This window comes from Stegastes partitus, unplaced genomic scaffold (genome assembly GCF_000690725.1).
Source record: "Stegastes partitus isolate 25-593 unplaced genomic scaffold, Stegastes_partitus-1.0.2 Scaffold371, whole genome shotgun sequence".
Classification (NCBI taxonomy): domain Eukaryota; kingdom Metazoa; phylum Chordata; class Actinopteri; family Pomacentridae; genus Stegastes; species Stegastes partitus.
In genome coordinates this window covers 461,223-484,912 of record NW_007578102.1, presented here as the reverse complement: position 1 = coordinate 484,912, position 23,690 = coordinate 461,223, and the positions used below count along the sequence as shown (strand labels likewise).

At 39.6% G+C, this 23,690-nt stretch overlaps 1 protein-coding gene across 2 annotated transcripts in view; it reads right to left on the bottom strand.

Annotated features, from left to right (window-relative positions):
- LOC103359434 (low-density lipoprotein receptor-related protein 5) overlaps window positions 1-22,741 on the bottom strand; it is a 68,649-nt gene extending 45,908 nt beyond the window's left edge. The window contains exons 1-2 of one of the 2 annotated variants that reach the window (XM_008284770.1): window positions 22,729-22,741; window positions 9,970-10,126 (exon numbers count right to left, since the gene is read on the bottom strand). In XM_008284770.1, coding sequence (XP_008282992.1) covers window positions 9,970-10,042 — 73 coding nt within the window. In that variant the 5' untranslated portion in view covers window positions 10,043-10,126; window positions 22,729-22,741. Of the gene's footprint in view, window positions 1-9,969; window positions 10,210-22,728 lie in introns of those variants that run through there. The other variant, XM_008284769.1, reaches the window with a different exon arrangement.
- Window positions 22,742-23,690: the final 949 nt, after the last annotated feature.

Genomic DNA, 23,690 nt, shown 5'->3' with positions numbered 1-23,690 from the left:
GTGTGTGTGAGGGAACCCCAGAGAAATCAAGGTAGACTGCCACAGACTTCCTCTCTCTTTCCACCTCTGCTACTTTCCTATTTCTCTCCCTCTCTCCTTCTTTCCTTCTACCTTTGTCTTGTGTGTCTCCTCCCTACTTCTCCCTCCCCTTCTTTTCTCCTTCTCCTCCTCCTTTTGCCGTCATTCCTGTCATTTTCTTCTCTGTCCTCCCTTTTTCTCCTCTTTCTTTCCCCCTCCATCAGGCTTGTACTAAATTCAAATAGCACGTAACCTCCTCCACTTTCACACTAGAACAACACAAACAGGAAAAGATCTTAATCTGTTCCTTACATTCCTCCTCTGCACTGTTATCGTTACCTTCAGTCCCTTTTCACCCTAAACTCCTTTCTACTCTCTCTCTTTTTTTTGTTTTTACATGCAGTGATATGCCACTACCTTAATATCTCCTGCCTAATATTGCAAATGGCTCCCTCATGCTGTCAAAACAGATTCCTCAAGGCATCAACTCCGCAAGACCTTTGAAGGCGTCCTGTGGTATCAAGCAACAGGACATTAGTAAGAGATCTTAGAACAGGACAGAAGTTACAAGATGGGGCCACCATCAATTGGACATGTATTTCCAGCACATCCACAGATGCTCAATCAGGTCGAGTTCAGGGAAATTTGGATGCCAAGTCAACACCTTGAACTCTTTGTCATGCTCCTCAAACTATCTTAAAGAAAGAGGCCACTGCCTACTGTTGGCATAAAGGGGTGCACATGGTCCGCAACAATGTTTAGGTAGGTGTTAAGAATGTTAAAGCATAATAGGTAATCAATGAATTGCCATTAATAATCTAACAAATAAAAAATACATTAACCAGAAAGGCAGAAGACGAGATACATGCATGTCAGAAAATGTAGAGTAAAATTATCTGTGGAACCCGTTGTTCCAACAATAGCTGTATAACATTCAGGACCTCTCAGTTAAAGTTTGTGGGAACTAGGGGGACTATGAAACCTTTTACATCACTCAAATATTGAGGTCTGCTGCTGATTATGGTGCTTGTGTTCAGCTGCACAAAACAAGGTGTGCTGGCTGCATCTGAGTCAAGCCATTTTAATCTGTACAGTGAAAACTTCTCAAGCATACCACCTTTGAAGAATGAACATGATTGGCTACAACCATAAATGACTGACTTATTGATAGCCAATAACAACTTTTACCACTGGCAAAAGACTCATAAAAAAGCCCACTGGCCTTTCACACTGGTAGCACCTGCTATACTACACAGGCTGTCCTGGGGTGAAACACAACATTGGACAAAATAATAGAAACAAGCATTCCTATCAACACTGCACGTTTTGTTTTTATTTCACAACAAAGTTGACATAAATTATATTGTAATGTAATGAAGTAAACTGAGCAAAATATTTTACACAACAATATTCATAACTTAAAATAATTGTACTCTTTAAAAATCAGAATCAGCAACAACCGCAAAAATGGGACCACGTGTGACTATGGAAAGTGAACCCCCAAACTCAGTGTTTTCAGAAACAAATGCCTAATGACAGATTGCAGTTAGTTATGATGTCTGGTGGAACAGAAGCCATATCAGCCCTCTGTCTAATCTAAAACAGGGATTTTAGAAACAAAAAGCATTTCTCCAAAATGATTTGCAACAGTCTGTAAATCTTAGAACAAGAGTTTTGCGCTTTTTGTATTTGTGTATCAGGTAAGCCTCCATCCATTTTCTATACACCGCTTAATCCTCACTAGGGTCGCGGGGGTGCTGGAGTCTATCCCAGCTGACTCAGGGTGAAGGCAGGGGACACCCTGGACAGGTCACCAGTCTATCACAGGGCCACACTTAGAGACAGACAACCAAGCACACTCACATTCACACCTACGGACAATTTAGAACCACCAATTAACCTCAACATGTTTTTGGACCTTGTGGGAGGAAGCTGGAGAACCCAGAGAGAACCCACGGTGCACAGGGAGAACATGCAAACTCCACACAGAAAGATCCCGGTGCACCCACCGGGAAGCGAACCAGCAACCAGGTAAACAGTGTTTTGCAAATAGTGATGATGTAAGCCAGAGAGTCAGTAAGAATAAGGGCTTTCAATCATATAAAATGCAAACATTAACCAGTTTTTATGGTTACAAAGACATCATCTTTTTCATTCTTCTTTATATTATAGCAGCCCAGCAACACAAAAACACATGGCATTCATGAGGTACAATTAAATCAATATTTCAGACTTGTGCTCATTTATGCATTTTTTGTTGATGTTGTCAGATAATGGTACAACTGAATTTGGCAGTGCATTAAAATTAGTTTGTTAGGAACAGGCTGATTGCTTGGCCTTCAGTCGTTAAGTGACTATTACTAACAGAACATGTTCCACGTGTTGGTAGGCTAGGAACCTTTGTTTAGGTGGCCACAAAAAGTAAACTATTGCTGCAGTCTGGACAAAGTGTTGGGATGCTTTCACTTTGTGCATAGCAATGATAGACATATACTGTTTGAAGTGCTTACAGAGTGCCGTATCCTTGGCTCTATTTTCAAAATACTCCCACACTTTAGATGATTCTGATTATCATTCATGGTGATGGCGGCGTGCATGGACACAGCGGCCCCTTCGGGAGACCACAAGAGTTAAAGTTTTGAGTGTCTTGCCTATCCTGGACATTCATTCCGCAAAACTTACAGCCGAGAGACTTTGCTGAACATCAGGACAATAAACAGCACTAAAATTGTGACAATCGGTTGTGATTTGGACATACTACACCAACACGGAATCCTATCGAAGACTACACCAGCAGTTACCCGAGAGAGAAGGAAGTGCAAACGGTGCGAATGTAAACAAAAAAGGGAGAAGAGAGCTGGGATCCATGCTACATCCTACTCTCCAATGTCCACTCCCACGACAACAAGCTGGATGAGCTACGTTTGCTGAGAGAAACCCACAGAGAGCGGAGGGACTGCTGTGTGCTGTCTTTCACAGAAACATGGCTGCCTGACAACATCCCAGACGCGGCCATACAGCTGGAAGGATGACATTGTTCCAGGTGGACAGACAGGCAGCTAGCTCTGGTAAAAGCCTCTAAACACTGCTCTTTGTTGGCAGAGTTTCTTATTGTGAAATGTCGGCCATTCTACCTGCCGAGGGAATTCACCAATGTGATTGTAGCAGTTGTTTACATAGTTCCAAGCGCTAATGCTAACGAGGTGCAAGGACGGCTACACATTCAGTGAACTTTTAACTAAACACCCAGACAGCTTTATAGTGGTTGCAGGGGGTTTTAACCACACTAGTTTAAAGTCTGCGCTCCCCAAGTTCAAGCAATTTGTGAACTTTAAAACCAGAGGAGAGAACATGCTGGACTTGGTGTATTGAAACTTCCCTGATGCGTACAAAGCAACCCCCCTCAGCAGCTCTGATCATCTTTCTATTTTGCTGGTGCCTGCTTACAAACCCCTACTGAAGCGCAGCAGGCCGATCAAAAAACAAGCCAGGATCTGGCCAGAGGGTCCATCCTCAGCACTTCAAGACTGTTTTATGGACACTGACTGGGAGGTTTTGAAAACAGCAGCCTCCCAGGGTCTGTCGGGCCAGCTTTCACCATCAACGCAGCAGACACACAGAGGACCCTAGCCGGGGTCAACCCACAAAAAGCAACAGGACCGGACAACATCCCAGGACGTGTGCTCAGAGTCTGCGCTGACGAGCTGGCAGATGTGCTGACTGACATTTTCAACATCTCCCTCAGTCAGGCCATTGTCCCCAGATGCTTCATGACATCCACCATAGTTCCAGTGGCAAAGAAATCAGTTGTGACCTGTCTGAATGACTATTGCCCCATCGCGCTGACACCGACTGTGATGAAGTGTTTTGAACGACTCATCAGACCACACATCACAGCCGGCCTTCCTGCATCACTTGACCCCCTTCACTTCGCTTACCGTCAAACCGCTCCACAGAGGATGCAATATCCACCACCTTGCACTCAGTCATCACCCACCTGGAAAATAAAGACCCCTAGGCTAAAATCCTGTACAATCCTGATTTCAGCTCAGCATTTAATACTATCATCCCCCAGAGTCTAATAAAGACACTTCTCCTACTCGACCTGGATGCCACCACATGTCATTGGGTCCTGGACTTTCTGACCGAAAGACCTCAGTCTGTCCGAGTTGGAAAGAACATCTCCAACTCCATCATGCTGAGCACTGGATCTCCTTAAGGCTGTGCACTCAGTCCACTGTTGTTTACACTGCTAACACACGACTGTGCAGCCACACATGAGGGGATCCAGATCATCAAATTTGCTGATGATACCACAGTTGTGGGACTTATTGGCGAAAACAAAGGATCAATGTACAGAGATGAAGTGAAACACCTAGATTGCTGGTGCAGCAAGAACAAGCTGCTGCTCAACGTGGACAAAACGAAGGAGATGATCATGGACTTCCAGAAGTCACATCCTGAGCATGCCCCTCTCAGCATCAGAGTGGAGAACAGCAAGTTCCTCGGAGTGCAGCTCTCGCAGGACCTGAGCTGGCATAAGAACACTGCAGCGATCATCAACTGGTCCGAGCAGAGACTCCATTTCCTGAAGAGGCTGAAACAAGCCTCTCTCCCTGCCAGCATCCTCAGGACTTTTTACAGAGGTGTGATGAAGAGCATTCAAGAGCATTACAACAATTTCCCTGAGGTTTGCACCAAAGGGATCAATCAAGTTCTATTCTATTCTATTCTGACATACTGCATCTCCACATGGTACTCCAGCTGCGCTATGTCAAACAGAGAAGCCCTGCAGAGGATAGTTAGAGGAGCTGAGAGGGTCATCAGAGTTTCCCTCCCCTCTGTCCAAGAACTTTTCCAGAGCTGCTGCAGGAGCAGGACACTGAACATTGTCAGGGACTCCTCACACCTTCTCCATAAACTGTTTGAACTGCTGCCATCAGGCAATCGTTTCCAGAGCATTAAAGGAAGAATCTCCAGAAAGATCAACAGCTTCATTCCACAAGCTGTCAGAATGCTGAACTGCTGATCCAGATATGCAAATTCTTCTTAATTTAAATTGTTTTAAGTTACTGGAACCTATAGAGACGCTCTTTCATCTTGCCTGTACTACTGTGTATGTTCAGCAAAATTACAATAAACTTGATTTGATTTGATTATGGGTGGGGCTTCTTAAACCGCAGCTTGTTCTCCAGGGAGTTTCTTGTTCTAACCAGGCGCAGCCATGTTTGCTGTGCTGCTCATCGTTCTTGTAATCAATGATGTTACTATGTCACTGAGTGACCACAGCCCTACAGTAGCCGTGCAATGCAATTAAAATTTTCTCTGTTCATATCTCTCAAGAGCCAATTATCAAAATGACTTAACCAAATGTCACACTGCACGTCCACAGGGCCCCAGCAATACACCCACCAAGTCTGAAGTAGACTGAATGAAGTTTAGAAAAGCGAAGAACACATACAGTGATTTTCTGAGTTAGTAATCAGGCAGTTTTATTGTTTGCCAACCAAAATGAGGGTGAAGAACGATGTGTCATCATGCATGTAAAACACCATGAAGTAAAATAGGAGCATATCTCCCTCAGACAAATGACTGAAAAATATATCTGGAAGACACTAACACAACTCCACTGACACTGTCATCCAGCAAATTATTAGTCATACTTGAAATCTTTAGAACTATAACTAACTGCATTCTACAATAAAAATATTGACCACAATTATTCACACTAAGTGTTCTTTTTATATTTTTTTTATTTTTTAAACTGCCCTGTTTATTCTGCAGAAAGAAAATGTGCAATATGTCCATATTTGAAGCTAATATGAGACTTCAGAAGATAATAATGAAACACCGGAGGCTAAAACATGGCAACTAATTCAATAATGTTTATTATTAGAGTAGGGATCGATCAAAGCTCATATCATTATCAGGTTCAGACACAATTAACTCCTCAGACATTGGACTGACATCATAAATCCATGTACTGATCCAGACTCCAAAGCCTGATGTTTTAATGAATTATAAACACGTGTTAAACTTACAGGGGGAGCTTGAGCTGGATCATGATCATCAAGTAATTGCTGGCTAATGAAAAGTGTTGTTGATTTGGCGATAATTTAGACTTGAATTAGAGAAAAGCAAGACATCAGCTTGTAATGTGTATAAAGCCAACATTCTGAGGGGTGGAAGGTGTAGTAGTGCATCGTACAATACAACCAATTTAGTTAAGCATCTGTAAAAGCATCCCATGACGGAACACCGGAAGTTCGTCTTCCTTTAGCTAACAACCAAAAAGACAACTCTTGGCAGCAGACATACACTGATGATCCAGAGGCATGGAAAACTTCTAAAAGAAAATGCAAAAACGCTAAAGGAACTACCGAGAAGTAATGCAATGACAAGTACACTCCTGGAGGTTTTTTTATGCTGTTAATGGTGTTCATAATTTTTTTTTTTTTTTTTTTTAAATTATTGCTGTTTATTTGTTTTTTATTATTAGACTGCTCATCTTACAGGCTTATCCTAAAATAAATACTCTGAGACAGAGTATCAGGAGGAAGAAAGAGAAAGGGAGAGCTGCCTCTCTGTAGTGGCCATTTTTCTTTTAAACATATGTAAATCATACATAAAAGGCATTTCTAGTAAGTTTTGTAGTTGTACTCAGCTTTTTTTATTTTCTTGTCTGTGTGTTTTGTGACTCTGACAGACCTTGTCAGGCATGTTTAGGATGCCATGACAGACGACATTGAGAAGACAATGGAAAAACTGCACTAAAGTGCTGGGCAAACTAGCATGTTCACTTTCCTGTTCTTGCAACTACTACGGTATAGTTTCTCTGTGCCGCTTTAACTTGTGTCTGAAGTGAAAGACTGTTCAAGATTCCATCCAAGAGGAAACTTGTCACTCCAGGTCCAGGTGCTGTTGTATCTTCACAGTTCTCACAGCTGCACAACCACACACCCCTTTTGATTCATCCCGATCTGATTTAACAGTGGCCACAGACTCTGGTGATATATTTGCCAGGGTGTCATGAACTTGGTTTCTGGGTTTGGTTTGGTTTGTGATTCATTCTTTTCTGTGTTTCCTGTGTCTTTGTTTGTGTCTGTGGTTCTGTGTCGGTGTCATGTCTCTTTTCAGTTACTACCTGTTTTATATTGAAACTTAATTTTTTGTTTGACGCTTGTGTTTTTACTTTGGTCCTCTTTCGCCTCCTTTTTGATTCCCCTGATTAGTTTTAGCAGTGATTTGTGAGTGTTTAGTCATGTCCCTGTCACTTTGGTTCCCTCATGTTAGACTTCCTGTCCACCTGCCTGAGTTCTTCCCTGCGTTCACCTGCCTCTGGTTTGTACATTTAGTTTTTTGAGTCTTTTTATGTTTCTTTATTTCTGGTTTTAGTTTATGACATGCTTTTGTTACCTTTTTGCATTTTTGGTAATTTTTTCCAGCTCTTTGTGCTTTTGATTTATCTGGACTCTAGTTTTTTTTTTTTTTGTATCAGCTTTTTGATTAATGTTTGCTTTTTCTTCCTGTAAAACCTGTCGCTGGTGTCTGCATTTGGGTCCTGAACACACTGAGCCATGACACAGGGGTTGTTGACAGTGTCAGTATTTATTTCTCCCCATAATTCTTGCATTCTTGTTTTAAAAATTCAGTTTGAAAACTTCACTTGCTACTACTGCATTACCTGATAGCCTTTTATTTGTCTAGTTTAGGTTTTAAAAGCAGCCATGCACATTGTTTTTTATAACCTTTCCTATAGGGTCTTTTGATCGTGTTGATCTTTTATTGCAATGTTCACTCTGCTATTACACTCTTTGGAATTCTTACTTTTGAACATATGTATACAAATGTAGGTAATGCTGTGTACTATATTTGTTCAGGTTTTTTAAAACATTAAAGGAGTTGTCTAAGCAATTTATCGGCGTACAGGTGATTAAGTGGAGCGTACTTAACCTACAGTTCTAATAAACTGCTTTCATTCAAAATTAAAACATTTTTAGTATGAATTGCTGTGTGGTTTACAGCATCAGGTATCCTTACATACACAGTTCATAATCATAAAAAATATTGATTAAGCGCCAAGTTTTGCGCAGGGCAGTTTTCCATAGACTTATGAACACATATGTGTTGGTATTCAAAAAATACAGATTCCTCACTTAAAAGTAAGGAATAGTTCAAAGTGACAGTTTAAATCCCAATTAAACCAGTGCAAACTGTTTGCTACATGTATTTTTAAGCTTCTGCATCTCTGATGTTACAGAACATGATATGAATGTGAATATCAATATGCTCTGAAATTCTCGTTGAGACTCCTGCAGTCTCTGACTTGCTGTTAAGGAAATCATTTTGAATACGACTAGATACGTACTAAACACTCCGGACGATACTTCACTTTACTTGAACTGACACAAACGGTGGGTAATGGTGGCTAATCCTGAAGAAGTGAAAAGCTCAAAAGAGAAACTACAACTGCAGTAATAAATAGTTGTTTTGCACCGCCCATTGTTTTGATCAAAGTTAACTGCAATCTGCTCATCAAGAAAGATAGGGTAAGTTAGTAAATATTTAAAAAATAACCACAATATAGTATCTCCAGGTCAGTTTCCTAGTACCTGTTTATTCCAAACTACATAGTCGTAGATTGGGGTAGTGCTTATGAACCATGCATAAACTATCAGATCCTTCCTGATCTGTTCCTCATTCATTCTTGAGTAACTACAACATTTTTGTACACCATATTGATATGATATTAATATTTGTTTGAAGGCTACACTACAAAACCTGCACAACATCATTACCATGTAAGCCTAAAGTGTGTGTGTGTGTTTTTTTTTACCGACACAAAGACACTCATCTGAGCTCCAACCTTTAAAATCCTAAATAGCAAAGTCTCAGTGAAGACATCATCAGGAAGCAGACTTGGAAAAATCTTGATGATAAAAATATACCTGACTGACCAGCAAAACTCAAACTAATATTTCAAGCTCGCCTTAATTTTTAAGGTGAAAATCAGTGGTGTGCACTGTTATGATAACTTGTTTTCCAATGCTACTGACAGTTATATGACCAAAGGAGAATGAGAGCACAGCCAAGATATGGCCTTCTATGACTATGATGGACTCCATCACCAGATCTGGATTTGAGGTTAATACCTGTATCTGTTCATGGACCACTGAGTGAGCTGATGGGAAGTTGTAGCGGCTGCCGAGGCAAGTTACACCTCAGGAATTAGAAGATAAAATACTCTCGTACTCTCTGCTTTTGTTGTAAGATGCACGCAGACATCCACTGGCTAGAGGTAAGAGCGATAGAATGCCTTGCATCAATATGAGGACTAAGCTCCACCTCTTGCTAGGCAGTTTCGTGCGATTAAATGCTAAGACCGCAGATCGGGCAGTGGAAAATGAAGGCTTTTCAAGATAATGATCCCGAAGGAAATGTTTTCCCCTGTCCAGCGTAGTGTTCTTTCCGAAATAAACATGTTTTTCTTTCCTCTATTAAATCATAAAGACTGTCTGACACCCGACACCGAGCAGGAATGGCTGGAGCAGCCGAGGCCCGACAAAATAGCCAGGCTGACTCCAAAAACTTGTGCTCCGACGCATCAACTGTGAACTACAGCGGCTGAACGAAGCGTGGAGGAGGACGGCGGCGGACACGGGGCTGCTCGGTGTGTCCGAAACACAAATGCAAAGTTAAGAGACTTCAGTTGCAACTACTGTGTTGTTGTACCCTAGGGACATAAAAAACCTGAACTTTCCGACAAGGAATCCCACCTAGTGTTAGTTCATCTCAGCACTGGAGCAAAATAAAGCGCACAAATACACAGCTGAATCACAGCATGTTAACTACTGTGTTACTGTGATTTTTTTTTGCTCCTGTTTATCGCCCCGGTGGCTCCACAGCCCTTGTTCCCTAAGGATCCATGTTGTGAACAAAAAGTCAACGTACCGTCAACCACCGACAGCAGCAGCAGCAGCAGCAGCAGACCGCCCATTTCAAGTCCTCTACGCTGTAAATCCATAATTCCCACTACATTTTCGGGTATTTACTCCTTAATGAAGTTGTGAAGAGGTCCGCTCTGTGTGGGTGAAGGTACACATAGGGCCTGTAGTCCGCAGGAACAGCGAGATAAGCGGCTGCATATGTGTGTGTGCGCTCCGGTGTGTGTCCTTCGGTATCGGCTATACTTTTTTTCCCAGTTAAGGCGCTCGCGCTACTTTATACTTTGGACTATCGAGCTCGCGCACGGAGGGAGGGAGGGCAGGCGGACGTGGTGTGACGTCATCCGACACGAGGCCGCGACATTTTCACAGCTCGGCTCGAGCACTCATGTCACAGTTTGTGCATCACGTGTTCAAAGTGTTTGGCGTAAACGTGCCGGTGTTGTTGTCAGTGTGGGCTTTACTGAGCCTGTCCTGTGCTCTCAGCGCTACCTGCCTCCAAACTGAAGTGTGTACATGACACAAGTCAGAGATCTTCGACTTTTCAGCTACTTACAGAAATAATAAATACGGAAAATGTATGTGTAATTGGTTTAAATATAACAAACAAACCATCACACCACTGGTAATTGTGCCTTCTATAATGATGGTAGTTCACCCCCCAAAAAAGAAAGAAAATTCTTATTATTATTATTATTATTATTATTATTATTTAATGCAATGGGGGCATTGATGTTATTATTAATGCACTACACTGTCAGCTGTTTAGAGTTTGCTCAACACAAGTTCCCCTGCTCTCTTAAAAGTGTGAGTTAACTGAGCAAGTTTAGTCAGTTTAAGACATCAAATTAAATCAAATGTCTTTTAGACAAACTTCACAGACAGACTTTATGGGGCAGTTATGCCAGACAACTAATTAGAATAACAATATTCGTACTACAAGTTTGATTTACTTCAACAATTGTTCCATACAATTGTATTTACATGTCCACACCAATCCACTCCAATCCGTATCACTCTAAAAAATGATTCATGGGGTTAGTAAGTAAAGCTTAAAATCATGTGTTTTTTGAGCATAAACAATTAAGTTTGTTACATGTACATGTTTTAATTAAGTTGAATCGATTTTAAGAAGTTGGTAAAAATAAGGACAACTTTCTAGACTTAGATATCTGCAGATTGTCTTCTTCTGTTTTTTTAAATCCGTTCACTCAGCTAAAGAAAATAATTAAGTTAGCGCAACTTGCATTGTGTACCTTCGAAACCAGATTTGTTCGGATTTGTCCGGGCATATCAAAGCATTTGTCTTGCTGCCACATCGAACCTGCGACAAAAAGGAATGTGAGAGATGGGAGTGCATGTAATATCACTCAAATTAAGGGGTAAGTAACTTTTTTTTTGCTTTATTCTCAGTAGCTACCAACAGTATCAGCAAGAATGTGTTTTTATGCAACACTAAACCTACACTTCTAGCCAAGCTAATTAAGCAAAAGTTGGTTGAAGCAAGCTTGTTTCTTCAAAGTAGGCCTTTGAATGCAGCTGTGGCAGTCGAATGATGCTGACTGGGACCACACTTATGTAGCATTAGTTGTAACACTGTAAAGGCAAGAGACTAAGTGTTTTTGCTTCATCCTGAATTGAAGCTGACACACCAGCTGCATTGTGGGTCATTTGTAAAATGTATGCAAACATTTGGAAAGATTAATTAGATCAATAAATAGGAAAACAACATCATCATGGAGGAGCAATTTAACATTTTTTTCCTTATTAACAGGATGAGTCCGTGGAAAGTAGGAGAGAGGTTGCAATTCGTGGCTTGATGCCACATCTCAGAGAAAGGGAGGAGGATCTCTTCAAAGAGGAGGTAAATCACACACTGAATTTTAGACACAATGTACCCAGTGTTGCTCTGGTTTTGTTTTGTTGTTTTTTTTAAAATATGATAACTTAAAGCACTGACATTGATTCTGACCTACGTATGCCAGGATGATGAGGATGTTTCCAATGAAGTGATGAAGATCGTCGTAACCAGAGGTGCCACAACGTCTGATCCAGCCAGCGCAAGGATCGTGATTGAGCGAATGGAAGTCCTGGAAGATCTGGACTTACCTAGAGCCTGTGCCATGCAAATGGGGACACTTTTGAGGTATTTCAAAAGCTTTTCCTGGAGCTGGATGGTCTGAAAGCCAGTCCAGTTATTGCCTCTAAAAAAGAAATTGCTGTATTAAAAATGCAAACAGGACATGCTGGAGATAGAGATGCTGCAGATGTTGCACTGATGTGTTCATACAAGTTTAACTAGAGCAGCTGCAATGCTGACAGTTTTCTAAGTTTACACAATTTTAAACTTACAGCAGCTGTACTTTTGATGGTTTTCTGTTTGTTGTTTACAATAAAATGTCATGGAAACTTGAATTGCTTTGTGTAGGTTATTCTGACTGAAGTGAAATAAGTTACTCCAGCAAAATAAAATTGAGGTGACAATTTGCATGGACATTTCTGAGTAGAATGGAAGTCCAATGTTAAGGTAGACTAGCTTAAATTTGACAATTTGATCATTTAATATCATCAAAACCTTTTCAGTAAAATTAAGTTGGTTCAGCTTGAGGTTAAAAAGCAAATCATGTTGGTTGTACTAAAATAACGGAATTAGTTTAACTATAAAAGTCTTTTTTTTTTAGAGTGTATGAAGGTTTGTAATCTTATGAATAACCTTCATTTCATGTTCGTCACTAAATACAGCATCAGTATTACTCCAAGTTGATCTACAGAGCATTGTGCATACTTAAAAGTCAAAGTTACTTTATTGTCAGTTCTGCTACACATGAACACACACAGAGAACTGAAATTGCGTTTCTGTGGAACCCTCATTTAAGAAAAGACAAAGTTGAAAAATATACAAAATAAATTTTTTTTAAGATAAACATATAATAAGTTGCAAAATATACAATGTAAACGTAAAATAGGCTAAAAAATATACGATCTAAACATATAATAGGCTAAAAAATATACAATCTGACCAAATAATAAGCTAAAAATATAAGTAAACACAAAAGAGAACAGAAGAATGTGCATAAGGCACATATTAAGACTTTGGTTTCAAATCGGATTTGTATATAGAAAACAAATGTGCAGTGAAAACAGTGCAAATCACGCAATATGAATTTGACAGTGCAAAACAAAAATGCTTTCACATTTCCTGTTGCACAAAGTGAAAATGTAAACAAAACAACAACATAGAGTGAGCTGGTAAACATTTTTCAAACAGAATTTCTGCTATGTTGTTGAACTAGTTGAACTGCATGACACATTTTGTGGGGAAATCGCCCTTTCTCTCATTCACTCCATCAGAACTGAATTGGAGAGTGCATTATACATATTGGACATAATCTTAATACATGTTGTATGTTTGGATATTGACAAGAATATTTTTATGATTCCTGTCTCTCCTGTTTCAAAATCTACACCCAGGTTCTAATTTATTTAATATCTAATTTGAAAGTATCAATAGAAATCCCGTCTTTTCAGATCTTTGTTTGTAACGATTTAAAGCTCTGGAATGCCTCCTTGTGGACACATGTGTAACAATCAGTATAAAGCCTTTTTGTGATTCATTTTCAAATCTATCACCAAATTTATTTGGAATACATTATACCACTGTGACAATGTAGATGAATACATAAAATTATACTGTCTCTTGCCAGGTTCCCATAATAAACTGATCCATCTTATTTTGAAATCCTGTATTTGCCTAACATTGCTGGTATTCATACCGCCTCTATCATTTCTCTTTCAATTTCTTTCCACATTGTGGAGTATGCTGGATCAGGGAAGCAAATTAATGGCCTTTACTGTGCGATACAGTAGTATTCTTGTAAACAGGGGAATCCCATGACACCACAATATTTTCTTCATTGTAAACTTTTATACCCGAATCTGTTTTTTCTGTTGCCATATGTAGTTGGATATTAACCCATCCAGTTCCACCAACTGTTTGCTTGGTATCTTGGTATCTCCACTGAGACAGTCTGAAAAAGATACAGCATCTATAGAAGAATATTCATATACATAAATTGTACGCTAGAACTCAAAATACAAATTTTATCCATACCTCTTATTTTTTATTTTTGCATTAAATAGTTTAGAGAACTTTAGACAAGCTGACAACCAGGCACCCAACTGTATCTGCAACATTCACATGTATGTTTACTTCTGAAATGGATGGGTTATGGTTACTTCAGATTTTCAAAACCTGAGACTGTCCCATAATGTTCTTGTACACTCATCAGTGTTGGGAGTGAGTGTGTAGTTTGTGCTTGTTATATCACTATGCCATTCTCAAATAAAGTCAATTTTTGTTACGATGTTATATTAACCTCATGGCATCAGTATGTTGTTGAAGCCATTGGCTTAAGGGATCTATAGATCAGAAGAAAGGTAGCAGTGAGGCATAATAGCCTCATATTGTTTCTCCTGAGATAAATCCATCCATTATCTATACACCGCTTTATCCTCTGTAGGGTCACAGGGGGGCTGCAGCCTATCCCAGCTGACTTAGGGTGAAGGCAAGGGACACCCTGGACAGGTCACCAGTCTATCACAGGGCTACACTTAGAGACAGACAACCAAGCACACTCACATTCTCACCAACGGACAATTTAGAATCACCCATTAACCTCAACATGTCTTTGGACCTTGTGGGAGGAAGCTGGAGAACCCAGAGAGAACCCACGCTGCACAGGGAGAACATGCAAACTCCACACAGAAAGATCCCAGGCCCAGATTAAAACCCAGGACTTTCTAGTGTATGATATCTGTTTAATCTAGTTCATCCCTTATTGTCATGTTTGATTTAGCCTATTTATTTAAACTGTCAGCGCGGTGTCTCTGTAACTGGTTTAGTGTCTCCTCCATGTTCTGAAGCCTGCGCTTTATGTGTTTCTTATCATGAATTATTTTTCCTCCAAATACATGGCATCAGCTCACCATTGTTGTTCAGATTAATGTGTGTTTTATTCTCTAACTTTTCTTTGGTTTGTGGATTATATAAAATATTTGAATTCATTGACAAAGCACAAATATTGATTTATGATTGAGATACAGCAACATTTCAATATTTCAATTCACTTTGTTCACTGTTATTTATATAGCACCAATTCATAACGTCATCTCATAGCACTTCACATGGTAGGTCAAAGTATGTATGTATGTATTCCTGGCTGGATGGATACATTTCTGTAATAGCCATTCCCTTAATGCAGGCCTGTATGTTCTTACTAATACCTTTCTATCAGTGCTATACAAGAGAAAGGTCCAGGATTTAGACATACATTTAAGTTTTTCCACAACAAATAAAAACCCCAATAAAAATAACAATAATAATAATAATAATAATAATTATTATTATTATTATTATTATTTGTACAATAAAGATGTTTCAAACCCATTTGTTTGCTCTTGTATGCTCAGTGTCACAATGATAGGAAAAAAGCTAGCCTATTTGAATTGTATCTATCTTTTATTTCAACAGAATCTTTCCCCTTTTGATCAGATTGCATATCCTGTTAACATTTGGTCTGTTATGTAGGACTAACTGTTAATATCTCTTAATTGCACTCCTGACATGTACTGCCCAGACTTTGTAAGAGTGCATGGTGGCATCATATGGGTTATTAAGTGGGCACCCTCTTTCTTCAGTGTTTTAGTAATAGGCCCACGACACCTCCAGTGGTTTGCAGGCCAACAAGATGTGGTTCACTGTTGCTGGAGGAAGACAGCACAGGTAGATGGGGTCCTCTTTGTACTATAAGCTGTGATTTTTGGGAGATGGCAAGACATCATAGACAACCCTGACTGTGAAGCTTGTTCTTTATGTCTCCAGGAGTTGATGTTAAGCCTTTGAGACGGCTTATTTGCCTGGTTGTCCTAAAATGACACTTCTGGTGGCCCAGTTTATGCATACATTACTGCCAGTTCTCCCTGCTCCAGGGGCATTGGCCTCCTTTGGGTCTTCTCACCCTGCCTGTGCCTGGTCAGCACTGGTTCCATATCACATTTAATTTAATCACGGGGCTTCCTCGCTCTCAGTGTGATACTGCCATCTTGATTATAGCTGAGCTATTTTTCCAACATTGTTCATTTTGTGGCACGGCCCAGGGTTGCATCTGTCTGAAATGTGGCTGACTTCCTATTCCAACTGGTGTTTAGACTTCATTGTATACCTTTAGATATGGTCTCTTTTCAAGGTTTTCAGTTCATTTGTTGGGTGTGGAGGGTGTTCTGTCAGGCACTGAGGCCCACCATAGGAAAGTGTTCTGGTTTCCATCTTCAGACCAACAGTAAGATTGAGTCTGTTCTCAGGAGTACCCATGTGCCTTGGGTCGAGTACGCTCTTACAATGTGTGTCAGAAAAGTTCCAGAACTGGTGTCACAAAAGATATATTTCAAACCCAAACTACAAACTACAAGTTTTCCCCTTCAGATGATCAACCAGCACGTCTAAAAAGAGATCCTGTGGTGTTTGTTTCGTTCAGTGCACGAGAAGAGGTGAGAGTTGTGGCAGGACAAGTCGTGGCTGCTTCACCATGACAACATGCCTGCTCACAATGTCCTGAGCATCTGATAGATCATGACTTAGATGAACATCGCCGTGCTGGAGCAACCTTCCTACTCACCCCACCTGGCTCCGTGGGATTGTTTCCTCTTCCCCAAGCTCAAGGGAGTCATCAAGGAGACCCGTTTTGAAGACATGGACGACATCAAGATAGCTGTGGCAACGGAGCCGCAAAGGATCCCAGAAGAATCCTTCCAGGAGTGCATGGCGGCGTGGCAGAGAAGGCTGGGAAAGTGCGTCAGACTCCAGGGGGATTACTTCTAAGGGGAAAACTTGTAGTTTGGATTTGAAGTATGTCTTCTGTGACACCAGTCCTGGAAGTTTTATGACACACCTCGTATGCATCCAGTTCTGCTGCAGGCCTATCTCTTTATGAAGGTTGTCTACTATACCTCTGTTTTCCTCCCAGAGGGAGGACACTGCCTTCCTTTTGGTCCAGTTGGTCCATCTGTAGCATTGCCAGACAGCGCGGAGAGAGGCCTGTTCAGCTTTTCTCTGTTCTGCAGATTAGAATGAGTGCATTGCTGACTGTCACTGGACCCCTGCAGAAAATAGTGAACAGTGTTGGCCATTTTAGGAGACGGTTGCAACTGTGTATCTAAAAAAGCAGGAAACCCAACATGATTGTCATTATAACGAGTAGTTAAAATTTTACTTAGTCAACACTTTCTCCACACTTTCCAGGGTTGTCATTTATGTGTGTGCATTTTCCGATACTTCCTCTAAGTTTGTGCTCTCTGAGGGGTGTGATTCAGCCACATGCTGACTACGGCTCTCAAAAACATATAGAGTTACTTTTATAAATGAAATACAAAGTTTTACATTGTTTAACGTTAATCAGCTATTTCCTGCGTGACATTTTAAAATAATAATAATTTAAATACATTGGACAAAGTAAACCTCTGGAGCAGGTTCACTGTCAGCAACAATATAGGCTTCATTATATTGTGTGTCCTGAGTCAGTTTCATTATTTTAGTTTAGCTTTTGCTGCCTCTATTAAAGGAGCTCTGTCAGTGAGCAACAACATCCAAAAGAATCAGAATATATTTAAATCAAAGGAAAGTAATATTTTCTACTAACTTGCAAACTGTATAAAGAAACCTGTTGTGTATTGAAACTTAACAAGTATTGCTCACAGAAGCAGAGTGTATGAAGAGAACATCTTGCTGTATGATTGGATTTAGCTGTTTCCACAGCTTCATCCGCAGATTTCAGGCTTAAAAACGCTGAAAAGAGTCAGTGATTTACGAATCAAATTTTGACTTTGTTACTACCATAAAATCAGTCAAAAATAAATAAAAGACATTCATTGACGTAGCATTTACAGAGGGAGAGAAAATGCTGAAATGATACAGTTTCTAGCTCTGCATATCTGCAGCCAAAGAATTGCTGCAACTCAGTGGAAACAACTGCTCTCCCTGCACATACTGTGTTGAATTTTTTTTGAGACACATTTTGTTTTGATGAGATCAGATGCTAGAACACTCGGAAAACAGTATAGTATCAGCTTCTTGGCTAATGCCCGAGAACAGATGAAGGCTTTTTTTGAACATTATCATGCCTGTGTTTATTTGAATCACCTGTGGATACTGAAAAGTGGTCTTGTTTTCTACATGTTAGCTGGCATCACATGGCAAACAATTGTACCATTGTAATTATGCCGACACTTTTCTCTCAGCACAAGGTGGATGAATCATAAATCAGATAGTTAAATACTATTCAGTTTTTCTCTAAGCCACTCAAGAGGATCAATATCAACTTCATGTCTGTGAAACACCCATGTGACAGACCGTTGTTGCATAGCATTCCCTGTATCTCTGTCATCTTATTTCCAGCTATCTCTCTAATGTACAACTACAAATTAAGTTTAAAAAATAAATAAATACCCAAAGTATTAATCTTCCCTTGTTGCTTTCACAATGAAAGTAAAACAATGTATTTCTCATAATGTTGAACTATTCCTACCACAGCTCTTGGTACTTCAGTAACAAATCAAATTTTTAACATGATATCATGAGATTGCGTATAAATCACACACCACTTCAGGCACGTCTCACATCTTATGCTTTTCATCTGTCATGTTAGGATCTTAAAGTAATGTGCAAAATGGTTATTTTAGGGTAAATGTGAAAGGTAGGTCTTATTTGTGTGTGTTGCAGTGAAACATCAAATGCAAAAAAAATGCATTCTAATAACACTTGGTATAGTACAAAAAGGAATGTTCATGTTACCAGCCCTTACATATGTATATATATATATATATATATATATATGTGTGTGTGTGTGTGTTATGTTTTAGACAATAGTGGTCTTCCAACGTTTTGTCAAGAGTTTATGTTCATCCCAATCCTTTTCCTGTTTCATCATGAAACTAGTGTAGTGAAGGCTGTGCAGCACATTGCAGGTCATTAATGAGCAAATTTTTCACATTACAAATTCTTTTGGCGATGCAGGCTATATTCACAATTTGTACAAACTGCGTATATGATTCCCTATTGCAGAAGAGAGAAGAAAGAGTCAACTTCTCATCCATTCACACTGGCCCAAAAAAGATTGCTTGACTGCACACCTGCAGTACATAACAACAGATTTTACGTGCCATTTTCCAGGAATACAAAGTACAACAGCAGGACATCCAAAATAATGACAATAAATTATGTGGTCTGTATTTTATGCTGAACTCCGCATCAGTAACTAAACTAAAGTCATAACGCTTTCAAAACAGAACACGAACAGACTATTTTTTGCACTCTGAAAACAGAGATTAGACATCCCAGAGCTCTGTCTTCACACACCTAAAGCCAAGCCAACCCTATCATTCCTCCTCTACTTTTTCAGTGCCTTGCTTCTCTGCTCCAACTGGCTTCCACTTTAAAGGCTCTCTAAACTGAAAGCACATGTTCTCCTCCTCTGCCTCTCCTTGTACATGGAGAGAAGCAGGCAGCTATTCAACACCATAGAACACGCAGTACAGACCAGTTATTGTTGTTTTGGTAACAGTGGTTGTAGTAGCTGTGGTTGGAGTGGCACTTTTCTTTGTTGGAGGGATTTGGAAGGTCACAATACCACATTAGAAAAATACAGGCCTGCCTGTAAGTATTCTCATTGGGAAACCCTAAAGGTTATCAAAAGTATTCTAAACATAATGAAGTGATGAACCCTTTTGCTTTTTATTATCCTACAGATTGCATTCTGTACACATTGTACTGCAACAAATTTCTAATCTAGTGGAATTAATATGTACATGTAATTTAAAGTGTAATAATGTGTCATATCTGTATGTATATACAGTCGCTTCAAAAAGCATAATTTACTTTTTGTGTACTTTACTGTGTTGAAGAATTCATTTTGAAATGGATAAAATTGGGATTTTAGGCAATCAACATACACTAGGTGGGCCAGTATGAAAAAGGGACATTTTTGCTAATTTAAAAAAAAAAAAAAAACTATCTAAAACCTTTAATGTAAGTATTAAGACCTTTGTCTTAATACTTACATTAATACTTAATACTTACCTTTGTCTAACCCTAACCCTAAATTGCATCGGCATTCTGTCTCTTTTAGTTAGAGATCTAAAATACTGTTTAGAATTCTTTTGTGACAAACTGAGTTCATTGGACAGAGTCTGGAAAGATGTGTATTTGTGTTTATGAAGTCCCACAGTTCACACTGCATATCAGGACAAAAACTAAACCATGAACTCCCCATAAGCCTCCTTGATAAAAGTGTGACAAGACATAGATCAGGTAAAAACAATGGTGGCATGCAGCATCATTTTAAAGCAGAGGTTATCTTGCTATGCTCATAGGCTTCTCAGAGGTTTTTCCTGAACAACCTTATGAAGTATAGACAATAATAGACAAGAGAAAAAATCCCAGATGGCGTTGGGCAAGAGGCAGAATGCCCGTTCATCACAAGGCTAGCACAGAGAGAGACAGACTTTTCACAGTCACACCTTTGGCTAATTTAGAATCATGAGCCATACATATCGCACATGGAGCATTTGACTTTTTTAAAGCTAGAAGTGGCAATATTTGAAGCTGGAGAGGAGCGAGGGGCAGCACTGACTCACACTCTGCTCACTCACTTATACTGCTCTACCTCCACATGATCACAACTGACTAGACATGTCAGTCAAGTCAGCCACGCCCCCAAATGTGATACACTTTGAAGCCGCATTTCTATTTATGGAATTATTTTCACATGGACAGCCAGAACACTGATCAGAAGGAGGACATTTCACAAAAAATAAATACATAAAATCACAAGAACTTGGGGAAACATTTTTAAGCAGACCACATAAGAACTAAATGTTGTTCTGGCTTGTTTTTCTTCAAGAATGGTTTATCTGGGGGCGCCGCTACAGCTCACCTGGCAGAGCTGGCCTTCCATGTGCAGGGCTACAGTCCCAATGTGGAGGTCATGAGTTTGAATCCCGCTCATGACCCTTTCCAACACGTCCTCCCCACATTCTTCTGCCCTACTTTCCTCTCTCTCTCTCTCACTAACACTATCCAATAAAGGCACAAAGGCCAAAAAAATAACTTAAAAAAAAAAAGAATGGTTTATCTGACGGAACCAAATACACAACATTGGTTGGGTCCGAAATCATCCACTTACTCCCTATTCACTATACAGGGACCACTATACAGTCAACTCTGCAGGGAGCACCTCGGCAAAGTAACATTATGGACACTGCTCAAGCTATTAACTACGTCGTGATTTGTGCCGTAGCAGCGTAGCGCAAACACATCAAATTCACAGTTCATTGCATAGCTAAGAAACGGGTATGTCTCTTCATACACTCTGCTTCTGTCAGCAGAATTAAACTGAAACTAATGCAGATTGAAGAAAACTGAATTGAGGGGTAAACCGATCCAGTTCAAAACAGCAAAAGAAGGCGACACTACAAAAACCTTGGAAAAACAGAAGGCTGGGGAGATGCCGAAGTGGGCCGGCAGCAGTGAAGGTAGGCTGTGAGGAGGATCAGGAGGCCGAGTGGAGCCGCTGAAGCAGAGGGATCAGGAGGCAGCAGCTTGGAGAAGGCAGGCAGGAGACAGAAAAAGTTTCAATGTCTATGATCTGGAGGAATAAACTGGGCTTTTATGGCACAAGGTGATTGAGAGCAGGTGAGTCGATCCCAGCAGCTGTCTCCAATCAGGCACACTGCAAGACTGAAATGACAGGAGAGAGGGAAAGGGAGAGGGAGAGGGGGCTGGGCAGGGGCTGAGGCTGAGGTGGGTCCTGGTAAAGGCCTTGTCCCCCAGATGGGGATTAATAAAAACGAAGCTACAGCCTGTTAGGACTTAATTGCCATTACCACTCTATTTGTTCACTTCAGCATGTACATATTAGTGGTGGTATGCAATTAAAAACATTTATCTAGTTATTAGAGGCTTGTAATCAATTAATTGTGACTCATCAAATTTCTATCCAATAGCAACATTTGACACAATAAGCAAAGTTTTTCAATCCAAATAAATGTTGGTTGAGGACTGAATCAATAATTAGACATATAACTGAACTCAAACAACCAAAATGTGCATTTTCCATCTGTCTACTACATTCACAAATTAGTAAAAACTCAAGGTGCAGTTATAGTGATTATATTCACCATTTTAACCTTTTTGTCTTAAAATTCTTTGTTGCACAATTTGCACACAACCATGCTCTGATCCAAGCTGCTATCGCCCAACAAGCCAAGCAATGAGTCTCATCTTCCATCACTGTTCACCAAACTTTCTTGTGCGCTGACGTCACTCAGTGCATCCTGAGCATCACAGCTGGAAAACAAACTTTTGGTGCATTAGCGCCACCTACCAGCTGTAGTGTGTGCACAAGTGTTACCAGTGTGCCAGAAATTAGGGAACTGAGAAAGGTGTGATTAAATGCGTTGTCGTTTTTTTGATTAATTAATCAAAATTAGCGTGTTAAAGTCCCAGTCCTATTATGTATATATATATATTACTACAGGATTACTATTGCAACAACACATCATCAGTAGGGTAAAACTAACCTGTCTCACAACGGTCTAATCCCAGCTCACGTTCCCCATTAGTGGGTGAACAATCCAACGCTTGGTGAATTCTGCTTCACAATGATAGGAAGAGACGACATCGAAGGATCAAAAATCGACGTATATATACACACACACACACACACATACATATATACATATATATATATTTATATAGATAGATAGATATAGATATATATACACATATACGCCAAGTGTTCATGCAAACAAATAACAAATTTATTAGACCACTTGTTATAAAAACAAGATAAAGTAAACATTTTAGAAATATTTCAAAAACTTGTTTAAACCTAAATTTGTTATTTATTTGGTAAGTAACACACTGACACAACTAAACATTAATTTTTCACACATAATAATCAAAAGCTTAATATCTTGTATGGCCTCCTTCGGCCTTGATAACAGCTGCATTCTTGCTGCCAATGTTTTCATGAACTTTTCAACAGTCTCTGTTGTTACTGAGTTCCAGATAGTTTCTAGCTACTCCCACAGACTTGCTTTAGATGAAACTTTTGTGTGATCAATCTTTGAATGTACTACATCCCAATTTTTTTCAATAAGATTCTAATCCTGACTTTGACTTGGCCAGTCCATCAGTTCCAGAACTCCAGATTCCTTTTTCTTGGTCAGATAGTCTCTGTATAGCTTTGAAGTTTGCTTGGTCTCATTGTCTTGTTGGGGTATAAACCCACGACCAATCAGATTCAGTCCAGAAGGGATTCCATGATGCACTAAGATGTTGTGGTAGATGTTCTTGTTCATGGTACTGTTGATTTTCACTCTTTTTTTTTAACTAAGCATAACATTCAACCACTAAAACTCTATTTTCTGTATAGGAATACAAGTAAATAACTATAATTTGAAATCTTCATCAAGAAATAATAAGGTGCTTTACTATTTTGTTTATTTCTTTTTTTTTTTTTTTTGCAAAGCAGTAAGTTTGAAAATTCATGGATAGCAATAATAATTATATTTTTGCATTAAAAATATCATTTGGGTTAAAGAGCTTCTACATAATTCTTTTTACATACTTGTGTACATAACAATGGAGCCTAATTCCTTGGATGTAAACACATA